Source organism: Phoenix dactylifera, chromosome 11 (assembly GCF_009389715.1).
Source record: "Phoenix dactylifera cultivar Barhee BC4 chromosome 11, palm_55x_up_171113_PBpolish2nd_filt_p, whole genome shotgun sequence".
Lineage (NCBI taxonomy): Eukaryota > Viridiplantae > Streptophyta > Magnoliopsida > Arecales > Arecaceae > Phoenix > Phoenix dactylifera.
In genome coordinates this window covers 5,347,969-5,372,700 of record NC_052402.1, presented here as the reverse complement: position 1 = coordinate 5,372,700, position 24,732 = coordinate 5,347,969, and the positions used below count along the sequence as shown (strand labels likewise).

The window sequence follows — 24,732 nt, the reverse complement described above, 5'->3', positions numbered from 1 at the left end:
GAGAAAAAGAGTACCGGTTCGCATTTCACACCTAACCTCGGGCCGACCCCCTCCGGAGCACCCCGATGATGGCGACGAGGATCACCCCCCTCCTGGTCAACTCCTTCCTTCCTTCCCTGCTCGCGAGAGAAAAGGGGAAAGAGAGGAGAAGAGAGGAGGAGAGCAGAGAAGAAAGGAGAGGAGAGAAGGTTTCGGAAGGAGGAAGAGAAGGGAAAAAAAAAATAGGTCCGTGCACGGTACCCCGAGCGGGGCAGCGCGCCCCCGCGGGCTGAACTGCGCGCGGGGCATCACGCCCACGCGGGGCAGCCCACGTGGGCCATTGACTCAAATGCGCGCGCGGCGCTCTTTTTTTTTTTTTTGGTCCGCGGTTTTCCAACCAGTATCGAACCGATACCGTATCGGTACTGGTCTCCACCAGTACGGCAGTACGACGGACCTTGATTTAAATGTCTTAGAAGTGCATCTAAATATTAGTATGTAAAGAAAACTCTAGAGTTGGGACATATTAAAGCTTGGTTTCTATTTCAAAGGATAGGGCAAGTTCTGCAATCTCGGTACCGGATACTATATTGGTACCTTATCGATTCGATACGGTAGAGTATGGTACACTCCTATACCGAAAATAGTTCTCTAACCGTTTTTCTTAATTTTTATCTTGGTACGCCTTGATACAGGTCGATATGCTTCGGTACGGGCGGTACGGAGCTTGTATCAACTTGAAGTTAAGTTTTGTACCGATTTTCTTCCGGTACAGTATAGTACGTTGCGTACCAGGCAGTACAACAAACCATGGGATAGGGTACGCAAGAGGTGCTGCACTAATTTTATTTTGTGGGACTTGTGCCGAGAGAGAGAGAGAGAGTCCCCTTTCTCTTATCTTTGCTTTCCTCTCACTCGTTTTACATGTGCATAGCATGTGCATAAAGCTGATGTTTGAGGGAGACAGGGCGCTTTCTGTGTTTTAAAAAAGTCTAGGGCCTCTAGGCCTTGTTGGCTTTCTATGAATCCCAGTTTTCTTTCAAGTTTATCTTCTAATAAAATCAAGTTTGAAATTAAAAGTAATAAAAATAAAAGAAAATATGATAAATAGATCAAAACAATTCAATTTTTTATTTTTTGATACATATGCTTTGGCATGCATAGCACATTTTAGATACTAATAAATTATAAAGAATAAGGATAACTATAAATATGAAAGGATATATGCATGATATTTGCAATGAAATGGTGATCACTCTGTCCCCGTGTTTCTCTGAGAGAATCTATATATAGAAAATACAAAATTGTGTGCCAAAATGGCTCTAATTATATACAAGTGACTAAACATAAAACAACCAACTAGGATAAGGACTAAAAGTGAAATATTCAAACAAAAGACTGGCTATTAAGTTCCACAAATTTTTCAGACAAGCAAGAGAAAACTGATTAATGAGTCTTCTCAGTTGAGAGAAGATAGTTTCAAAAAAAATAAAGCATGGACCAATGATATGCGTTTTTGTTATATAGAAGGAATAGCAGACATGAAAGGAAATAAATGAGAGAAGAGTTCTCTCTTTTTAAGTATGCATTTGCTCTTGTATATTTCCTTGTAAAAATGAAAGGACTATTCTTCAAAAAATATTAGAGGATGAGGGAAGGCAAAAAGTTTAAAAGATACAGAAGACATTCAATCAAGGAGGAGCATATCTGAGCATATATTTTTCATTTAAGGGGGGATGCATGTATTTAATGTTTTCCATTATGTTTATTATTTTATAGGAAAGCAATTTTGTCATACTTCAATTTTTCTGTGTATTTATTGTAATAGAGTTCTCTAGTATGTGTTGCACAATTGAAAGCCAAGAGATCATACATTTTTTCATCTCTATCTGAAGCTCTGGGGGCTCTTTGACAAGGTTAGGGTGTCTTCCTCTACCTATTCCCATTTTTTCCCTATTCCTCAGTCTTCTCCACCCAAATATTGGTGGAATTCATGCATATTGAGGTAAAATTCAGGATAAATGAGATTTTTTTGGGACGACCCGGCTTCTGAGTTTCATAGTTTTCTTTACCCTTTTTTTTGCTGTATCTTGATCAGAGCTTGGTATATTCAGCATAATTTACATCCATGTCTAATATTTCTTGTACTGAAACTTATATACTGATTCTTTTTTTGCAACTTCCGGATGTGATTTTGAGCCCAGTATTCAGGGTTTTGAGGATTTTCAAGCTTGTTCCCACAATTTTTTTTTGATCGAAAATATTCTTCTTTTTGGCAATTCCTTTTTTGATTTCATAGAAAATAAAAAAGCCACAGGCATAAACCTCTCAAATATATCTATTTCGCTTCTTCAAAAGAGCAAAACGTGATTTTTGCTTGGAAATTTTGGGTGATAGCATGCAAAATTTTCCTCTTTGAGATCATGGGTATGAAATCTGAGGCGACGAGCACAGTCCAAACACAGCCTCCAATAAACAACATGGAAATGGTGTCCCATAGAGGAACTGCTGCTGTCTGTAGACCGATTGGTGGCAACCACAAGCCGCGCACCAAAGTGCCAATGAAACGAAAGTGTGGACGGCAAAGGAACTATCATCCTGGCCAGAACATGGTGTTTGCAGTCACCCCCATATCAGTGGCTCCTCCAGGCCCATCTGATCATGCTGGAAGGATTTCTCCTTCTGCTAGTACAGCTTCAACATGCTTAGCAGAAGCCGAGAAGAAGGATATGGATGAACAGCTGCAGATGGATGCACTGGGTAATCTCATTTCTCTCTTTTTATTTCTATTTTGGGCTTTATATATTGCCATAAAAGTTTTAGTTTGGGTTTTTTCTTACAGCAACAAGGTGATCTCTATTCAGGTTAGTGGGTTTGATGTTCTTGGTGGAAAGAGCCTGCTATGTGCACACAAAAATTCATCATGTCCATTACTTGCTCATTTGACAACTACATAATCCACCAACTGCCCGTGTTTGGCAAGAAACACCATGAATTGCACCAATCCCTTCTTGTCGCATGACAAGTGGATTGTTTGTGTGCGCATAAGCAAGGTCTGCTGTACTGGTTGATGCTAGTACCAAACCGGTATGCGGTCTTGTACCGTACTGACACTCAGTATGCTTCGTCATTTCGTAGCGTACCGCATACCAACACTGTAACAGGATGGCACCGGTATGGGGTCCAGTATCGAGATGGCAAATCTTGCACATAAGAGTAGCCCTGTAGCATTACTCTTTAAGCATATACTTATTTGGGATATGAGAGAAAGATGTGGTCTTGGTAGTTGGTGAGGGTTGGAAAAGAGAGTTCACCATGTCAAAAGGGTAAAGAAATACTGTTCTGTTTCTGTTCAGCCTTTGATGGATCAACATGCTAGAAATGAGACGTGGTAGAATTACCTTTTATGCTATTTATGTGGCTGCAGAGATGCAGTTTCGATTTGATGTGCATAATGAGATGTTTTTCTCAGCAGACTTTTGGTTTTTGTGATTGTTTAAGTCAGGAAAATTCCAAAAAGTTTCTTCTAATTGAAATTTTATGCTTTTAATGTTGCATGGTTTGGGAGATTATAATTGTCAAAATTAGTTCCTTTTCTCCAGTGGATGTTATGGTTTGAACTTCAGCCCAAAGCTTTTGAGTGTTTTTTTTTCTTTTCCTCTTGTTTAATATGATGCTGATTGTATACTGGATTTACTATATACTGTAACATTTGTCCATAGTTTCAGAAATTTGAAATTTCTTGCTGGCTTTGTTGTTCAAGATGCCTCTTCTATCATCTCCATTTCAATTGAAGGTATCATTCAACAGATTCTGAAAAATGAGCCTTTGTTGTTTGTGCTTGATTATGCACATCCAATAATCTTGTTTTCATTGTGCATATAATAGTGCTGAAATATCCTATACCTTCAGACAAGATTTACATCTTGCAGTACATTATTAATACTTACAGAGAAAATCACCTGCAGGATCATCTGGAACTGGATTTATCTTGCATATCATGACCATTGAGGCTGGAGAGGTTTGACTTTTCTTCTGCAAAATGAGACATTTTATATGTTTAGAATGCATTTTACCTTAATTTCTTTTTGCAAATACTGTCTTGGGATTTATGTGTTTGATGATTCTTGAATATTGTTCTTTTTAGAGTATATAACTGCACAAGAGTTTGTTATGAAAGGGATTTTACTAATTTTGCCTCCTTGTTGATGGGTGCTATTGGTGGCCCCTAGATATTATTTGTCTGGCAGTTGTTAGTTGTGTTAAAAAATATTAAATATAACTACAAGTCTTATTTCACCACTTTGTAGTTACAAGGTAATGTATTGTATATCTTTGTATTGTCAACAACAATCATTTCTAAGTAATGTTTTTAGTGAGTTAATCAACGATTACAATCAGATCCAAGATTCACCATACTTATAGGTACCATACTGCACCAAGCATACCGTACCATACCAAGCATACCGTACTATACTAGTACCAAACCTATATGCAGTCTCGTGCCGTATCGACACTCGGTACGCCTGTCTTGTACCATACCACATATTGACACCGTAATAGGATGGTAATAGTACGGGATCCGCTATCAAGATGCCAAATCTTAATCAAATCCTTAAGAAGACTGGTATGGTTAATGCATCCCTGCAATAAATTTGCTATTCTACGTGTGTGTGACCTCAAAAGAAATAACTATTGTTGTAATCTTATCTTCTCTTCTCTTGTAAGCCTATCTTAATTTAATTGAGATAATTGGTAAATCGAGCCATTTTTTTATCCCTCAATCTCATGAATTCAATGCACATACGTCTCAATTTATAACATTTTTCCTTAAGTGGAAGGCCCTGAATCATCTACTACCTATGATGTCTATAGCAACCACCAATCTCACGCAAAAAGGCTAGCTTGAAGGTATTAATTAAGTTCTTTGGCTTTATATAAGTACCAAGATCTACCCAACACGGTGTTCTTGTTAGGCTAGGGGTCCAAAATCAATCTAAACCAATCACGAATACTATAATCAGCTTGTGGTGAGCTGAAAAAAGGTTCATGCTATAGTGTCCCCTGGTCACACATAGGTTGTTTAGGCAGGTCCGCTTTGATGCCATTTGTAAAGACCCAAACTTCACCCAAAAAGACTTGCCAGAAGATATTATTTGGTTTATTTGGCTCTGTATAGTTATCCAAGATGTACCTGGCAACCAATGTGCAACTAAACACACACTTGCATGGGTCTTTGTAGTCTGTCTTCTAGTGTTTTACCTTAGTCAAAACATCATCAACAATTTGCAAAATCCTTCAGGTCGGCTCACAGTACGACGTATCATAAAACAGGGTGGTTTTATCTATATCAAATCTACTTGTAAATTAAAGTTGAGAAAGAGATAGGGATAAAAATTGCAGATTGTTTAGGCCATTCTCCATCAGATGTTGGAGTAAGCTAGTAAGTCAAACAAATCAAAGGCAGGATCATCATATTAGTGGGTCTGGTTATGATTACCAAATGAACAGATTTTAAATTTCATAATAGAGGATTTCTTTATTGGAAGTTTTCTAAGTATTTAATGCCTCTTAATTTTTTTAGATTTAAATTCAATTCACAATGCACAAGCCAATATATCAACCATTACTAGTATCATTAACCTTATTGTCCTCGCAAGCACAACACCCTTGTATTGGAAAACCCTTGATCTGATCTTTATTCTTACCATATCATAAAAGAAAGATTGGTTACAAACTCTATTGATCTAGGACTCATCCCCAAATTAAAATATAAATAACTAAATAAATAAGATAATCTAAGATTAACTAAAAATTAAATAAATTTCTTATTTTTTCCTCCAAAGACACTAAAATCCAGTAAACGATGTACCAGCCAATATACCATCTACTACCGGTGCATTGACCTTATTGGCTGTTTCTAATACAACACCTTTTATTGGCATTGATTCCCTTAATTTGATTCCTTTCTTTTTTCCTAGTAAGATCCTAAATTCCAAATCAATATAGGCTTCTTAAAGGAAGATCTAATTATAATCATACAGACATGGGACTCGTTACCTGATCTAAATAAAATTAAAGAAAGAAGGATAATCCAAGATTTTTTTCTTAAATAATTCGATAATCAGGCATTTTAACTTGCAAAAACATCCTATAAGATAGCCATTTGTATGATTCTAGAAATACAAAATAAACAGAAAATTCTAATATATCTACACTTTTCATATTTCAGATCCAATAAATGTTTTCCACTAGACTCAAGAAAATATAAAAAGGACTCATGGAAAGAACAACACCTTAAAATTTCCTAATAAAGCACTCTAAAACTATCAACCCTTCTATATTCTAATTGTGTAAGGAACAACATATTAATAAACTATGGGTTATTTAGCTATGTAAACTGAGCTACGATCTTATTAAAGTTGGGTCTGTTTACAGGTACAATTAGGGTTCTTATGTATTTTATTTATTTTCTTTCTTCCAATAATGGAAGGGGAGAATTCCTAAATTAACTTTTGGAGATAGAAGTTTTGATGTATGCATGAGTGCATATTCTTAGCTGGCTTGTGTGGTAAGAAGATAATGGAACTAGTATGTGACTATGTACTTGAACTTGACGTGTTTTCTTGTAATTTTGACATGCTAATATCACTTATACATCATTTTAGACAAAGTATAAAGAAAAAGGCTGTTGACTGTAATAACACCTTTACAATAAAAGCTGTTTTATTTAACAATTATCACTCTTGTGGCTTGCCACAAAAATCTTTCTTAAATGAATTGAATAAACCGAGAGACCTACTCAAGTTTTCTCCCTCTTGGTACTGCACCATGCCAAGCCTAGACAGTTGTATTTGTATGTATACATTTCATACACTTTTTTGCCTCCAGTTCTATCGTGCAAGTTTATGAGGCCCACTGTCTACATATCCATATTTCTCTGTCTTCTTGGGATGAGAATTCTCCATTCTTTTGCTTTTACTATGCTGGATAGTCTGGCATAAATTACCTAACACCCATGATGGTGTTGTCATAGTATTTTGAGGATGCAATTTTTTGGAGATCCGGTGTTCCAATAAGTTGCTGGCAATGAAGTTCTAAATACTTTTATAGATGATACTGTGATCATCTATCAACACCGTAGAACTGGAATAAAGATTTTGCTGCTTAAGTTACAAGTTTTGAGGTTTTATAAATACATGTGCAAAAATTGAGATGCTATAAACTGAATGTTTTTTATGTTTTAGGATGTTGGATCAAAGATTATGTCAACTTTTCAGAATGGTTCACGCTCTTTTTGTATTCTCTCTGCAATTGGTGCAATTTCTAGTGTGACTATTCAACGAGCAGCAACTAGTGGGCCAGTAACATATGAGGTTTGTAAATTGGAAACTTGCGTCTGATATGTGAACATTAGTTTCCTAGTAGAGGTCTGATGGAATTTTCTTTTCCAGATTCAAATTGTTTGCTCACCACCAGTTTATGTCCACGTTGCTTGGTTTTCACACACATAAGAAACATATTAGTTAAATGCTTTCATGTAACTGGGTTGTAAATTAAGCGTTCTTCATTCTGCTACAAGTTCAGCAAGTTTGGTCATTTTTGTATTGCTAGTGAATGGTCCTTTAATTTCTCAGTTATAGGATCGTCTTTGCTCACGACAATGAGACAAATGCAAAATCTGAGTTTTATGCGTATAAAATTTCTTAACTATTTACTCCTTGCATGTAGTTTGATAAGAAAGGGAACCATTACTTCTAGAATCTATTCCTTTGATTGTTCTCCCTTCTCATTCTGTAGGAACAAGCTTTTTTTTACTTGTAACTTTGCTCTTATGACAAAAATACAGGGTCCATTTGAAATCTTGTCACTCTCGGGCTCATATGTGCTGTCAGAGAGTGCTGGCCGGCAGACATGGAATGGGGCCCTGAGTGTGTCACTGGCTGGAATTGATGGTTGGGTTTTAGGCGGCAGAGTGGCAGGACTCTTTAGAGCAGCAACACCTGTCAAGGTCTTCCTCTCGTAGTGTTGCACTATGAAATTTCTTTAAGATAATATTGGTTTGGATAGGAATAATAACCCTGCATGAACTTGAAATTTTGTATATAATATACTGTGAACTGAATGGTTCAATATAGATATTCTTTTTGCCCTTCCATATAAACTTATATTTGAAATTTGATGATTTTTTGTCTTTATATGAGAATGATTACGTTCCTCAAGGGTCATCCTGGATAATATTTTCTTTTGCAGATCTCCTCTGGAGCTTTGTGTTGAACAACCAGTTTGGAGATTTGCATGTTAATATCCAATAAACGATTGCATCTTACCTTAATGTCCAAAATATTCCTTGAATCCTTCTCTAACTATCTCAATAATTTCTAGAATCATACATATTCTTCAATTTGATGAATGAATTGGCCTTGGATGTTAATGGAGGTTTAGAAATATAATGCATTATCATAGCAGATTTATATGATGAATATTGTGTTTGTATGAGGTTATATTTAAGGGTATGAATCAAGCAGTTCATTATATACACAGCATCAATATCAACAGAAAATTGCTATTTTTCGTTCTCATTTATTTTTTCTTTGACATTTTGATCATCTTTCGAATTGTGAGAAACTTATGAAGTTTGTCCCTTACTCTTCCTCCTGGATGCTGCTTTTTGCAATGGAACGTAACAAACTATTGCTCATTATAGGTGATTGCAGGCAGTTTCATTGCTGGTGTGGAAGAGCCAAAACAGTCTGATCCTTTGGTGAATGCCCCCTGAATGCTTGTCCCTGGTGACAACAATTGGAGCCAATGGTCCTTCGTAGGGCATACTGACATGTGAAACAACTAGCAGAACATCTACAGCATGCCATGGGATTAACTTGCATCTTACAAACTTTAATGGTGCTTGTTCTCTAAATCCATCTTGTCATCTTACCTTGCATAGTTTTCTGGCTAGGTTATTCGAAAATGAATGCTTTGCTTCCCTTTTCTTGACTGTAAAGTAACTTTAGTAAAATCTTCATGTTTAATCTCTAATGTTCATTGTACCTTTTAGACAATCACTATTGCTCTGGTTATTTGATAATAGACTCCAACAGATGTGGGCTACACAAAATCAGCATTTGTGATATTACTAAATCTTGTAGAAGGAACTAAAACATATTGGAAGTTAATGCTTGTGGACTTGCATAATACTTTTGAAACAGAAGGATCTTTTCCTGCTGCACTCACAAATCTGGTTGTGTTTATCCAGTGTAGTCCTACGAAATGTCGATCTTTTCTGCTTGTACATGTCAAAGTTTGGCATCTTATCTAACTGCTTCCTTGCAAACCATAGGTTTTAGACATGTGGCCTCTTTATATCTTAGAATAGATAAAATGTATCATGCCCATGGTATGCCATACCGTACGGAACCAAACTGTATCGAGCGTATTGTACCATACCGGTTTGAAATCGATACCGATGGCGTACCGAGTATCGGTACGCCAAAAAAATTGCGTACTGTACCGTACTGACATTATGTTAGTGTGGCACCGATACCGGGTTCGGTACCAAAACAACAAACCTTGATCATGCCTCCATCTCGAAATCGTGAGTCAGAGATATGGCAACCACTGCATACTCATAGGGTACTTTCTTACAAGCATGCAGAGCTTCCATCATGATATCATAAATAATGCAGCAGAATAAAATCAAAAAATCTAAATTCTAACAATTAATAATTCAAACTAAAAAGAAATATCTAGAATTTTTGTTCACAAAAGTCTGACATCAACTATCTTCAAACACAATCAAAATAAGAAACCTATAAAAATATTTCTAATATTAAAGTATGAAAAAAATACTAATTCTAGGCTACATCAGTAGATTTTACTCTCGCTTCTAGTCACACGTCCATGGCAGTACCCCTTCAATGACTACTTCTCTATATATGTAGGGAAAGAAGAGACCAAATAGTAAGCTCAACAACCTAGTGAGAAATGAATGCCTTGACTCAATACTTTATGTAATAAATTAAATAAGTTTTCTTACCGATAATAAGCATATAATCAAAATTATTGTATTTTTATAGACAAATCCAAAATATCCAATATTGCTCAAATATTCATGTTCATAAGTTCGATTTAAAAATATCATGTTTCGCCTTGTTGATTATGGCGACATTATCCCTGTATAAGGTCCAAAGTACCATATTTAACCCCTGCAAATTAGGTCCATAGTACCACTCTAGCATTTAGTTGTTAACATCCCAATATTTGGCACTCCTCATCATGCCAATTTATGCTGAACATGGGCACGACATGGATGGACATTCGAGTGCAAGGCTAGTACACTATTGGTCATGTACCTTGATCCATGCGTCCGACTCGCTGAAGACAAAGCAATTGAACTACATATGAAATCAATACCTTAAAAAACTTCTATCAGAAATCATGAAGATTGCACGCCCTTGAAGGCCAAAACTTCCATAAGCTAAATTAATGGATGAAACTAACTGACAATTGCAAGCTTATTAATGGTGGCCTCCTTTTATATAATCCGGTGATCGAAAGAATTCATGGTTCAAATCAAGGTTAGCCGAACCGGTACAGGGACCCGTGCCAATCGGCTACCGATTTGGTACAGGGAGAATCGAGCGGTTCACCCTAGATTGACAGACCATAAATTCGAGCCTTTTGGAAAGGAAGGGGGGTTGAACCAGCTCTTGGTTTGCATCAGTTTCGCTCCGAACCATCCGATTCCTCTTCGAACCGTCCGGTTTGGAGCAGTTCATGGAATTTTCTGAAAATAACGGCCGAACCATGCTGATTCCATGCTGGTTCGCTTTGGTACAAGATGAGCCGAGTGATTCGGCCAGGTTCGGCAGAATATGGTTCAAATACTCTATCTTTGCATGTTATATTAAATTATCTCTTTATATAGAATTTGACTCTTAAGAGTGTGACTCCACCACAAGTATGACTCTGCCCCAACCTTATACAAGAAGAAGAACTATCCCACCAATGGGCCCTAACTCTAGGTATGGCTCCCTTATCCAAGATTGGCTCCAAAGGTGACTCCTGTGCCCCTCACTTTTGTCTCGTCTGCTTCTTGCATGGTAAATCCTAGTTTTCTTAAATGGAATGGAAGAATTCTTGCATGAACTTTTGGATGAAAAAGTTGTGGCTTATGAAAACAAAGAACTATTGCACTGATGGGCCCCAACTCTAAGTGTGGCTCCTATGTCCAAGATTGGCTCCAACAATGATTCTTGCATCCCTCCCTTTTTACTCAATCATGTGCTTGTTGTGTGCTAAATCCTAGTTTCTTTATATGGAAGGAAAAACTCTTGCATGAGCTTTTAGATGAAAAAAATTGTGGCTTACGAAAACATCCATATCCTTGGACAGTGCACTGAAGAGACAAATGAAGCAAGATGGAGTTACGGGTTTATTGAAAACTTATTTATTTCACTATTTATTGCATATCATTTCAAATCATGATATGCTGTACCAGTCTGAACTGGGCGGAACAAAACGTACCGTATAATACCGGTTCAGTACCAGTACCCAGTATGGTGGCGTACCGACATCCGGTATACCAAAAAAATTTCGTACCATACCATACCGACACTGTGCTAGTTTGGCACCGGTATGCGGTCCGATACCGAGATGGCGAACCTTGTTTCAAATGTTAATAAAGAAAATCTAAAGGTTGTTTTTGAATTTTATGTAAAACATTAATGTTCATAACATAAATGTAAAGCCATTAAAACTGAGCATGGAATACGTCTATACTTCATACCATGGACTGCCGTACCGGCCTGTATCGGCCGGTACGTACCAGTCCGGTCCTAGACCGGTACCGGAACCATGTGAAATCCGGTATCTCCTGGTCTTTTTAGTAGAACCGACCGGTACGGAGCCCATACCAGTTGGTACCGCTTGGTACCGGTGCGAACCGGCCAGTTGGCACCGGTACGATTTTTTTTTTTAATGAACCACAGCGCCTCGCGCTATGGTTTTTGAAACCACTGCGTGGCGCGTGGTTTCCCAAAGAAGTGGCCTGGCCACTTCTTTGAAAAAAAAAAGGCTGTGGCCGAGGCCATAGCTTTTTTTGATGGGAAAGAAAGAAGTGGCCTCGCCACTTCTTTCTTTCAGGAAACAAAGAAGTGGCCGAGAGGCCACTTCTTTCTTTTCACAACACAAAAGAAGTGGCCTTTTGGCCACTTCTGCTTCAGTCTTTTCAAAATATATCTTGATGGCCGAGCCCGAGAAAGATTGGCCTGTCTGCACCTCGACTTCCTCCTCACTCGTTCGGTTATAAAAACCGAACGAGAGGCTCTGTCCAGAGTAACTCAAATCGAAAACATTCAGAGAGATTGGCTTGTCCAGAGTAACTCAAATTCAGTGAGCCTCTGAAGAGTAATTAGAGACGGAAAGATTTGAGAGATAGCCCACAAATTGAGGAGGAGGTCCTGCCCAAAAAATCCAGCGAAGACTATTTAAGGTGCGTTTTTTTGTCCTATGTTATTTCATTAATTTTGTTAATAAGTAACTTAAAAAAAATAGTTTATAAATTACTTAAAAAATAAGATAATATGAAAATTTACTTTATTAGCTTAATTTTTTGATTAGTTGTACATTTATGATAGAAATGGAGCCATCAAGAAAAACGAACCCTACAAAGCGTGATATTGGCTGGTCTTATGGGCGAAGACTTGGAAGAGAGGGGCAACAACACCAGTTTCAATGCAACTTTTGCGACAAGGTTTTCAAGGGAGGAGAGGTAACCAGGTTGAAGCAACACTTAGCCGAAAATTCAGGTGAGGTTGCTACGTGCCCGAATTGTCCTAGCGAGATTCGTGTGCTGATGAGGCAGAATCTCGCTGAGGTCAAAGAAATGAAGGAGATGACTTCCAAGAAGAGGGCGGAGGTCGATCGCTGAGCGGCAGAGCCACCTTCCTATCACTCTAGGAAGCCAGAGGAGGTTGAAGATCTAGATAAGGAGGAGGCAGATATTCAGGCGGCCATGCATGCAAGCCTGGATGATCAGTGGCAGCAGGAGGAGGTGGCCAGGCATAGGGCTCGATTTGGGCCCTTTGTATACGAGTTGGACGGCGGTTCTGGGAGCACTAGACAAGATCTAGAGTTCTTGAGGATAACTTCAGTCAGGGAGGGTATCGGCAAAGAACGTGGCCGGATTGCATCTATGCTGGGTAGTTTTGGTAGCCGAAAGAAGTCATTTAGAGGAATTCCATAAGGAGCGACAATTCATGATGTAGATCCGCATGCTCTCCTCAGCAGAGATTCAAGGCAGCAGAGGGTAGACACAATGTGGATGAAGGATAAGAAGAAAACTATGTGGCGAGCTATTGGATCCTGATTTCACTTCAGCCACATCCCAGCGAATGTGGCAGACAATACATACTACAGGTCTGCCATTACCGCAATACAAGCGCCAGCCCCGGTGTAGTTCCTCCAGGCCCGAAGGACATATACGGTGAGCTTCTTGACAACAATAAGGAGCTAGAGAATTGGATCGACTCCTACAAGAGCAAGTGGCCCATATATGGACTACCATCATGTGCGATGGTTGGACCGGTCCGACCAGGCGGAGCATCATCAACTTTCTGACATACTGTGATGCGAATACCTTCTTCCACAAGTCGGTTGATGCTTCGGCTTTTGCGCATAACGCCACGTACATGCTGAAACTTATGGAGGATGTGATTGATCTGGTAGGAGAGGAGAATGTCGTGCAGGTCGTCACTAATAATAGGCCGCAATATAAGGCTGCCGGGCAGGTATTGATGGAGCGGCGACCACATATTTTCTGGACCCCATGTGCTGCACATTGTATCGATCTCATGTTGATGGACATTGGAAAGATCCGTAGGATGTAACAAATGGTGGAGACAGCCCAACGCATTAGCAGGTATATTTATAATCATAACTGGATCCTTTCATTGATGAGAAAGTATGCAGGGGGAGAGATTCTGAGACCAGGAGTCACACAGTTTACTACCAACTTCATCGCACTTGATAGCATACTCGAGAAGAGAGGAGCCCTACGTCAGATGTTTGCCAGTCCCGAGTGGTATGATAGTAAATATTCTTATACCGACACTGAATGGAGCAAGATAAAAGACTTGGTGACGAGACAGCCATTCTGGCAGCAGGCTACTACAATAGTCAAGGCTATCAAACCATTATATGAAGTGCTGCGGGCCGTAGATAGCAAGATCTACCCCTAGATAGGGTTTTTGTATCACATGATGGTCAAGGCAAAGGATCAGATTATGGAGGCAGATCCAGCACATAGCTGGTCGTACATCAACATCATTGAGCAACGGTGGGGAGCGCAAATGGGTAAGAAATTGCATCTAGCAGGTAAGCTAAGATATAATTATACTGACAATTATAGTGATGGATGTAATTATATAATTATGCTAAGATAGTCTCGTATATGTGCATTACAATTTGCGGTTGAGGCTAAAGTGCATTCAGGAGGAAGCGGAGCTCAAGTATACAGATCCGATTTACGGGACCTTCACCGATAATGACGATGATCCACTACTCGGCTGACTTGTAGGCCAGCAGCAGGAGCTCGAGCTTGACGAGCTAGGATCGCCTCCACGACCAGCTAGCTTCATAACCACTGGAGCTAGGGTCGATCCAGAGCAATGGGCTGAGCGCAATATTCCACGCACTTCCAGAGCTGATCAGCCATAGGCATAGAGGAGCCAGTCACCACATGATTGGTACGAGACACCCTCCGAGAGAGCTGATCGAGAGATGCTCGGCAGACAAGGGCGACATAGCCAGACAGAAAGGGCCAGGAAAGAAAAACAAAGGGTCCCAATGGAGAGTGTCGAGGAGGAGACTTGGACTAGCAGCGATGAAGGTTCTGGTGGTGATGGATCTTCTAGCCATGGAGGGAGCGGAGGACAGTATGGTACTCATGAGACATAGCCGGAGGGTGGTCTTTATTTCACCGGTGAGTCCCAATTTACGGATGCTACATAGGATACGGACCACGGTTGACCACCTGATAGATTTCGTGAGGATATCATTGGATATAGAAGACGGGCTCCTCGAGGTCGTTCAAGAAGATAGGATATGACTGAAGATCCGACAGCATACGGATACGGATTCTATTATCCACAGCCTCAGCCTGACGAATATGGATATGGTGCATTGGATTTTGCTTCTGCCATATTTGGATGGGCCCCTGCACAATCAGAGGACACCTCTCAGAGCCAGAGCGTGAGCGAGGGATCCGATAGTTCTTATAACCTGGCACGCGTTTTTTCTGATTGGGTTGATTTGCCTCCTCCTGATTATACTTATGATCCGGATATCTACGAGAGCCATCGGCACTCGTTCCGATTTTAGATATCCAAGAGTGCTTTAAATGTATGTAAATGATTGTATCTTAATTTGAAGATATTTTATGTGTATCATTTTATCATTTGGAACGGGAGGAAAACATAACATACATCATCTATGTTTCAAATTTCAACCCTAAATTTAAACATAAAAACATCAAAAATTATTAAAAAAGCAATAAAAAAATACAATCTTCACTTAATTTAAGATCCAACAGAGACAACATTTAAAAAAAAATGCAAATTTCTGGCTCGCGGTACCGGCCGGTACGTACCGGACCGGACCGGACCGGTACCGGACCGGACCGGACGGCCATCGGTACGCCGACCGGTACCAGTACGGCGGATCTTGGTGTCATCTATGTGCAGCATACTACCTGAATCTCCGATTTCAGTACGAAAATGGAATTGGTATGGATGATGAACTTCTTTATGCTCTGCGTAATGTTATTTATAAGATGGAGCCTGATCCAGAAGTCGTCGCGTCATGTATAGAAGAGGTAACTATGATTTAGTAACATATATAAATATATCGGATCTTATATTATTGACATACTACAACAAGCTTTTTTTCACAGACCAAATTATTTAGAGAGGGCAGCCACAGCTTTGGACAGCGACCAGCTGTCGTGAGCAAGACAACTATGAATTCAGGTACAATACAAATCTGCAAGATATTTTTGCATCTGAATTATCTTCAACTATGATGCCATCATATATGTAAAATGTAATTATCTTCAATATTTTTATAGCTGAATGGTGGATTCATTTTGGCAGATCCGCAAAAAATCTTAAGCAGATAGCTATCCGGATCCTCTCCCAAACGGTCTCCTTGAGTGGCTGTGAGCGCAACTGGTCCACCTTCGCCCTCATGCATGGCAAACAAAGGAACCGTTTGACACAAAAGCGCCTCAACGACCTAGTTTATGTGCACTACAATTTGCGGTTGAGGCTAAAATGCATTCAGGAGGAAGTGGAGCTCAAGTATGCAGATCCCATCTATAGGACTTTTACAGATGATGATAATAATTCTATGCTCGACTGGCTTGCGGCCCAGCAGCAGGAGCCCGAGCTTGATGAGCCAGGATCGCCTCGACGACCAGCCAGCATCATAGCCACCGAGGCTATGGTCGATTCACAGCAATGGGCTGAGCGCAACATTCTATGCACTCTTACAGCTGATAGGATATGGCTAGAGGGGAGCCAGTCACTGCATGACTGGTACGACGCTCCCGTTCAGAGAGATGATCCTCTCATGCGAGGACGAGGACGCTCTAGTACTTAGTTAACTCGATCAGGAGGGCGTCAATCCCAGCAAACGAGAAAAGAAAAGGAAAGGGCCCCAATGGAGAGTGTCGAGGAGGAGACTTGGACCAGCAACGATGAAGGTTCTGGTGGTGATGGATCTACTAGCCATGGAGGGAGTGGAGGACAGTATGGTACTACTTATGAGACACAGCCAGACGGAGGTTTTCGATACACTGATGAGTCTCAATTTACGCATGCTACACAAGATATGGACCACGGTAGGCCGTCTGATATAGGCCGGGTGGATACCATTGCATATCGAAGAAGAACTCCTCGAGGTCGTTCAGGAGGCCAGGATGCAGCTGCAGATGACCTCCTATGTGGAGTCGGATCCATTGATGTATTAAGTTCCGAGTCTTCCTATTATCCGCGGCCTCAGCCAGTCTATGGATATGGTGCATCAGAGTCATCTTCCGGTGGCTACTACCCTGCGCAGCTTGGAGGGTCTTACGGGTCGGATTTTGATGCCGGCATATTCGGATGGGCCCCTTATCAAGACACCTCTCAGAGCCAGAGCTTCAGCAAGAGATCCGAGAGTTCTTATGACCCGACGCGCATTCCTCGAGGATTGAGCATACAAGACTACAATGCCGCTTGGTTAGAGGGATGGGTTGATCTGCCTCCATATTATGCTGATGATCCAGATATTGACGAGAAGCATTGCCACTCGACCCGATTTTAGATATCCGAGAGTACTTTAAATGTATGTAATTGATTGTATCTTAATTTGAAGATATTTTATATTCTTCATCTCATTATTTGAATCATTTGGAAGTAATAAGTTGCATCATCTAGTTTTAACCTTAAACCTAAACATAAAAACATCAAAAAAAATCTAAAAGTGAAAGAACTCCAAAAAAAAAAAACAACGATGGAGTCGAAACCAGGCCGAATGTACCCTATCGGTTCGGCTCGGTTCGGCACTAGTACCGTACCGTTACCGGAGCCGACCGGTACGTCGGTTCGTCGGTACGCTCGGTACCGCGAACCTTGTTTCATACTATACTTTTTTTTTTTGATATTTAACATTTTTACTGCATTCAGGTTTGTGGACGATTTAGAGTTGAAGTGTTTTTGTGCATGCTCATCATTAGTTGGGTGCAAACTGAGAGCAGACAAATGCAAGCATCAGGATTTTTCACAATATGAGGGATTGACCCTTTTCTCTTAAGATTAAGAAGGGAAAAAAAATGTAAATCACACATTATTGATGGTTTCAGCATTGTGGAGGACCTCTTTCCCCTTCTCATCAGCATGGTGTTATCACGATGTCGGTTAATAACATGGACCTTCATGTAAATCAACTCCTATGATCTTATCTTAGCTTGACCTAGCAGACATGGCATGAGTGATTGCGAACGCATCAACAGGAAAGCTGGATTTCATATGAACAGAGATGGTTGATGATAAAATAAGCCATCTGTTTAGGACTATTAGTTGACAAGGAAGACCTAATTTCAGACAGCACATGCAAAAATGTTTGTGGGAGTGAATGGATCATCAACATCCAAAGTTCATTAATTATCTGGTTTTGAATTGGTGCTGCCTATAGTATCGCATTCTTCCTCGAGATCTCTGGCGTTCTGCTTAACATTGATGCCCTATCATTTGCATCTTTGATGTCTTTCCGTCCGTCCTTATCCGACTGTTCGAGCAACAGCAGATCTGTGCTGCATTATCTGGATACATAAATGACTGAAAAATTTGATGAAGCTCTCCACCTTTCTCTGTTCCTTCTGTGGTCTTACATACCCTTTAATTCAGTGGATTAATTGAATTAGAATGTTTGTGCAAATTGTGAAATCTAATGTGCTCTTACAGGAATTTAATGCTTATATATGAGACTTTATGCATGGATGCTTTATCTAGACAATACATCATAATTCACGCGATGCCGATACCAAAGAAAGTAGTTATTATTTTCGAAGTCATGCTATTTGACATATTGATCGGCTTCTACATTCTCAGAAATTCGTTAAATTTTTGGTCCCTTCTCCTCCCTCCTCTGCAGGTTCAGGTTTTATCAGAATGATGGATCTCATGATGTTGGCCGTTGGATCGCACCCTACTCTGCACAGATCTAAAAGCATTCCGAATCTTTTCATTTCTTCATGTGCACGGATCTCAAAGTGTCCGGTGCGTGAAAGATACAGTCCCTGCCTTCAGAATACATTTGAGAGGTCAGTTATGGAGCAGAGTACAGACACTCTAATGATCTCAGGGTGGTTGAGTTAAGTCTAATCATGAAAAGATTGCAAATGAAGCGATCTCAGTTAGCTCTCATTTCCCATGCAAATTTGTTAGAGAAGATAAAAATATCCATGTGTATCTCAAAGGTTTCCTTCGAGGAAGAGAAATTAAGGAACCAAATGCAGAATATGAAGCATGCAGAACTCCTCAAAAGGTGCATAGATCTTCGTCGCTGATTTGATTATCATGTCTGGCTTCCTTTTATATGGGGCGTCCATCTATTCATACCAACGGATCACAGAGGCAACATTAACCTTCACATCCACCTTTAAGGTATGTTTTCATATATTTTTAAGTTCTGTATGCATGCATGCTGTCATTTCTGGAGATAAAAGAATTTTCAACATTTCTTTTTTCCTTTTTTTCTGACAGGAGTCCAGATCTTGGTGGATCCCAAAACCAGTGGCATCTTTCAGTTCAGGCTGGCTTATGCTGAGATGTCGCTTTGTCGCCCTAACCCGTATGTTGTTTGGCATATTGATGATTCTGTCAATTGCTTGCTTGGTATTTCAGCGCTCTGCAATGGCTGGACCGACCATGCCTGTGACATTCATTCTCCTGCTGCTAGGAGTTGTTTGTGGTTTTGCTGGAAAGTTTTGCGTTGACACATTGGAAGGGAATGGTTATTGCTGGCTTTTGTATTGGGAGGCTCTCTGTTTGCTTCATTTCTTTGCAAATGTGTTTCCATCCGCTCTTTACCATATTCTTTACGGCCCTGTTTGTGTCTCAAGGAGCTAAGGTGGTCGGGCTTCCATACTGGATTAGGTGATGCACATTCTACAGTACCCTGTTACTGGTTCTTCCCACATTGTGTGGTTTGTTGCCTTTTGCATCTATTCATGACTGGTTCTTCACTGAGAAGATCACCCTTTGGAGTTTAGGAAACGAGTATGAAGTTTGAAACTATAGTAGAGATGGATTTAAGGGCCTGTGAGAAGTTTTTTTCCTGTTTAAATATTACCTGCTGTTTCACCTGGGTTTTGCAAGCTTTCAGCTCGATGGTGTTTGTTAGTGGTGAAAGCCATTGGTGGAGATGGTAATTGCTCAGTTCCTATTTTATTTATGAGAACTAAGTTGTTGATGGTGCACCGAATGATACTCATGTTGTAATCTTAATGTATAATTGGTGCACCGAATGATACTCATGTTGTAATCTTAATGTATAATTGATGCTGGTATTTTTTATATCTTGAGAAATTCGGTAGTCTTGTTCAGTATGATATCTATAGATTGGCTCATTGTAGCTTGGAGTCCTTTGACTGCAGATGTTATGCAAGCATGGTAGATTCTATTCTAGTTGTTGTCAGGAATAGAGATCACTTTAGCGAGGAGAAAGGAGAGTAGGTGGGAGCTTGGATCACACGCATATGATTGATTTTAGAGACTGGACACAATCATACAACGTTACTCCAATAAGAGATAGAATGCTACAAAATCATATATCCAAGCAAATTAAACCATAACAAGGTATAGACTTTATTACTTATCTCTCTCTCTCTTGGGGTAAAATGGATAAATTAAATCAAATGAATATAAATACACTCATAGGAATCAACAAATACAATATTTAATATCAGAAAGATATATTCTAGAATCTTTTAATGCTGGTCTGTGTGATTGGACATTTAAGACATCATCCATTATTGGTTTATATATATATATATATATATATATATATATATATATATATATATATATATATATATATATATATATATATATATATATATATATATATATATATATATATATATATATATATATATTTATATATATATATATATTATTTATTTATTTATAACCTAGAACAATGAATGCAATAATCCCTGGCAATCCAGAAGAAAAGGTTGAAGTTTGATTTTAGCCTGGATCAGAAAGTCATATAATAACTGTTTGAAAATCTCTTTCCAAACAAATATCAGTCGTCCGTACTTTTCGAATAGCATAAGACACTCCTTCCTACTTTGCATGTAATTCCATCATGTCATGAATTCTAACGCCACCTACGCCCTTATGGAAGAACTCCAACATCCATCATGCATCATAAGAAATCTCGTACCATGCTTAGCTATGAGTGCTCGCTCCTAGCTATAAAAGAAGGAATACCCAAACCACCATCCTAAAAAGAGTAAGATATCTAGTCCTAAGAAATTAGATGGGCACAACTATCCATTGGGTCCCAAAGAACTCTCTTGGGAATAAAAGAATGAGATATCGAATAAATAGAAAGAGAAAATAAAACAATTATAACAAGAATAATTCTACCCATCGTAGAAAGAACCTTTCACTTCCAACCCTCTAGTCTAATAAAAAACTGCTGAGTTAAGTCATTGCAATCCATAGAAGTCGGTTTTTAACTAGAAATAGGAGATTCCTCAATATATCCATGTGCCATCTAAATTTTTAATATATAGATAATTCTTAATATGCAGTCATATAAAAATGTTAACCTTTGGACTATGCTTTACCACCGATTTTTCAAAATTTATCTTCTGACCCATAACTTTACAGTAGCCTTTAATAATGGAAACTTATACCATTGCATTAGATATAGTAGTATGAACAAACAATATACAATCATTAGAAAAGAAAAGGCGAGAAATAGTTACCCCCGTATGATCAAGCTGATATACTGTTAAAGAATTAGCCTCTATTGGAGCCTTCAACATCCTCGACAGGGCATCCATGTATAAAATAAATAAATAGGATGATAATATGCAACCTTGTCTTACACCAATTGTAGATTGGAAAGAATCAGATGGAGACCTATTAATCAAAATAGCGAAGGAAGGAGATACAATATAGCCCCAAATCTAGTCAATCCATTCATTCGAGAAGCCAAATTGCTAAAGAGAATATAAAAGAAACTTCCATTGAACTTTATCATATGCCCTCTCCATATCTAATTTAATTGTCATATAAATATATCTAACCAGAGCTTTATGCAAGTCATATATAATTTTCTAGACCATAAGAATATTATTAGAGATACTTTTGTCTTTAATAAAAGCACTATGCTCCAAACTTATCAAATAGTGTAATACATACTTCAATCTCTCTTGATTAAGCATAGAATTCTCCCTATCCATTTCAAAATTGGAAAAACCACTTGACCCAAAAATGCAATATGCCACTATAAAGCATAACAAAATTTTGATGGACACTAAGAGGTAATGAGAATGCTTAAAACCTCTATCCATGTTTTGCTTTACCTCAAAGCAGTCTATAGCACAATGAAGTCCAAACCAAGTAGTTATCAGTCAGGCATTTGGTACTAATGATGGAATAAGAGAGAAGGCATTAGCATCAAGCAATTTATCAACTAATCTTGGAAATCCCCACTGTTGCTATCCATCAATCCATAAAGGTCAAATTTGGGTTGGCCCGATTGTGTAGGTTTTAGGAGACTAGTATGGATGTTTGTCAATAAACACCTTAAAGTTCTAGATAATTAGTTACATTTTTTTATGAAGATTTCCACCTCTTTAGGTGGGATTAATTAAGGGGGAGCATAATATATAAGTTCGGCAATATGAAAGCATTCTATCAAGAAGAATCATCAATAGAAAATGTTATACAATCTCCACAAATATACGACGATAGAAAAGATAATTTTATAAACTTATTTTCTTTTGACTCTGCACCATTGATTCCACTATGATTATTGATCAATAATTAATAATGAAATAATTCCTTCATAGAGATAGGAGACATAATTCACATATTGTTATTGATTGCTTTTTCTCTTTTAATAGAAGATTTTTTTAAGGCATGCCTGAATCTTCTAACCGGCTCTCCTTCAATTATACCGTATATAGGATGGACTTGAAAAAGGTCCTCAAGTGGAACCGTTCCGGAGTCACTGGGACCTTTTGCCGAACGGTCGGTGGGTGTGCGACATGGCGGAGCCCGGAGTTGGTGCAGCGGCGACGACGACGCCGGGGAAGACGGGTGGGGTTCGCCTCCCGGTCCCTGGGGAGGAAGTGAAGGTTCCCACTTGGTCAGAAGTGGCGAAGGGAGCTCCCAGGCAGCCGGTGTGGTCGACCCATCGGATTTCTCCAAGGGAGTTACAGGCGATGCAGAGAAAGTATCCGGAGGTATTGGAGGTTCCGGCAGAGGAGTTGGAGGGGACGAGGTCGGAGTGGCGGAACACCACAGTCATCGTCCGGAGTATGGGGAGGAGTGTTCCGGCAGTCTGGGTTGCGAAGGAGATCCGCCGGGTGGGCAAGTTGAAGTATGATGTTGAATGTTTTCCGTTGGTGGATGGCTTCATTGCAGTGAGGTTTGCCAACGAAGAAGACCGGGAGGCTGCTCTATTGAATGGTCCATGGGTGGTCGCCGGGCAGCTGCTCGCAATGGAACGGTGGCGGCCCAACTTTGTCCCGGGAGCTGCTGGGTTAGGCCGGGTGGTTGTGTGGCTACGTCTTCCGGGGCTCCCTCTGGATTACTGGAAAGGGTCTACCCTGTTCCGGATTGCGGCGAGGGCCGGTGAACCCTTGGCAATGGACAGCTTCACGGAGGGGGGGGGGGGGGCCGATTTGGTTTTGCAAGGGTTAAAATAGCGTTGGACTGCTCCGCCCCGCTGAAGCCGGGGATCTTTTTGAAGGGGAGCTCGGAGAGGTCTGAGGATAAGTTTTGGCAAGGTTTTCTATATGAAAACCTGCCGGCTCCCTGTTCTAAATGTGGTAGGATTGGGCATCAAATGCAGGGGTGTGTTCCCATGTCACCGGCGATGGGGGGGGGGGAGGTGTGGAAGGAAGCTCAAGCACCGGGAAGGAAACGGTTGGGGAGAGCCGTTCGGAGGTTCCGGCGAAGGCGGATGGGGAAGGAGATGAGGTGGGAGAGCAGGGTGTCTTTGGCCCTTGGCTGGTCACGAACCGCCTCCGCTTTCAGCGGCCGGCTAATGAATCCAGGTGGGGGAAGGAGGCAGCCAAGCAGAAGGGGAGGTCGGATCCGGTGTCGTCGCCCGGGCGAGCTACCCCAAAGGCCACCGGAGATACGCCGGATTCTACCTCTACATCGCCGATTGATCTCGAGGGATGGCAGAAGCCTTCCAAGGTCGCCCGACGGCGGACGCTTGAGAAGGACATCGTGGCTGCCGGAGCCGGGGCAACTGGGGAGGGACCAAGTCAACTCGATCACAGCTCCGAGCCGCGAACCGAGTCGGGGAGTAAATTGGGCTCGAGTGGGGCCAGTTCCTCAACGGGCCAGGCTGAAGGGCCCAAGTGGGAGAAGGCTGGAGGACCGGGCCCAAGCTTGTTGAAGCGGGCGAGAGCCCCTGTGGGAGGCCGGGCCCAGGTTGGTGGGGGCAGCAGCGGCCATCATCGGGGCTTTTGAGGAGGACGGAGGGATTCCGACGGTGGCGGAGCCGGAGTTCACCTCCGCCTCAGTCAGCGGTGCGCAACCGTCCCCCCAGGGTGGACCAGGAGCTTCGGGTAGCGGGGGGAGTGATGCGTGCTGGAGGTGGGACGACGCTCGGACGGAAGCCGACGCGGACCAAGACGGGTGCGACGATGGAATCGGCGGAGCTGGAGCCGGCGGTGACGATCGGTGCACCCTCGGAGCTGACAGAAAGGAATCATGGGAAGGAGACTGGTCATGGTGACGGTCTGGTTGGCGCGGTTGCAGGGGGTTCCGGGGAAGGCACTGTTGACAGACCGTGCCATTTGGCACGGGCCAACAGTGACCCGAACCTTGTGGCTAATCTCTTTCAGGGGGGGGGGAGTTCAAGCTTGATGACGGTTCCCTGGGTGATGGAGGCTTGTTGGGAGATGGCAATGAGGATGGCCCTGTGACTACGGCTCAGACAGATACCAAGGGG

General features: G+C 40.7%; 1 protein-coding gene across 2 annotated transcripts; it reads left to right on the top strand.

Moving 5' to 3' along the window:
• The first annotated feature begins 173 nt into the window (after positions 1–173).
• Positions 174–18,778, top strand: LOC113462593 (AT-hook motif nuclear-localized protein 10-like). Of its 2 annotated transcripts, XR_005513840.1 has the most exons (6): positions 174–2,739; positions 3,948–4,000; positions 7,227–7,355; positions 7,829–7,990; positions 8,687–8,883; positions 18,673–18,778. XR_005513840.1 is itself a non-coding variant. In XM_039131367.1 (5 exons), the coding sequence occupies exons 1-5, from the start codon at positions 2,403–2,405 to the stop codon at positions 8,756–8,758; spliced, it is 753 nt and encodes a 250-aa protein (XP_038987295.1). In that variant the 5' UTR covers positions 174–2,402; the 3' UTR covers positions 8,759–9,016. The 2 variants fall into 2 exon arrangements, 1 of the variants encoding a protein (XP_038987295.1); XM_039131367.1 differs by lacking the exon at positions 18,673–18,778 and having other exon boundaries at positions 8,687–9,016.
• Positions 18,779–24,732: the final 5,954 nt, after the last annotated feature.

What these genes read in the sequence shown, in the direction of transcription:
- LOC113462593 (XM_039131367.1), top strand. Translation starts at nt 2,403, where the DNA reads ATGGGTATGAAATCTGAGGCGACGAGCACAGTCCAAACACAGCCTCCA. An exon ending in GCTGCAGATGGATGCACTGG is followed by an intron (nt 2,740 to 3,947) that starts GTAATCTCATTT and finishes AATCACCTGCAG; the next exon opens with GATCATCTGGAACTGGATTT. An exon ending in GAGCAGCAACACCTGTCAAG is followed by an intron (nt 7,991 to 8,686) that starts GTCTTCCTCTCG and finishes TGCTCATTATAG; the next exon opens with GTGATTGCAGGCAGTTTCAT.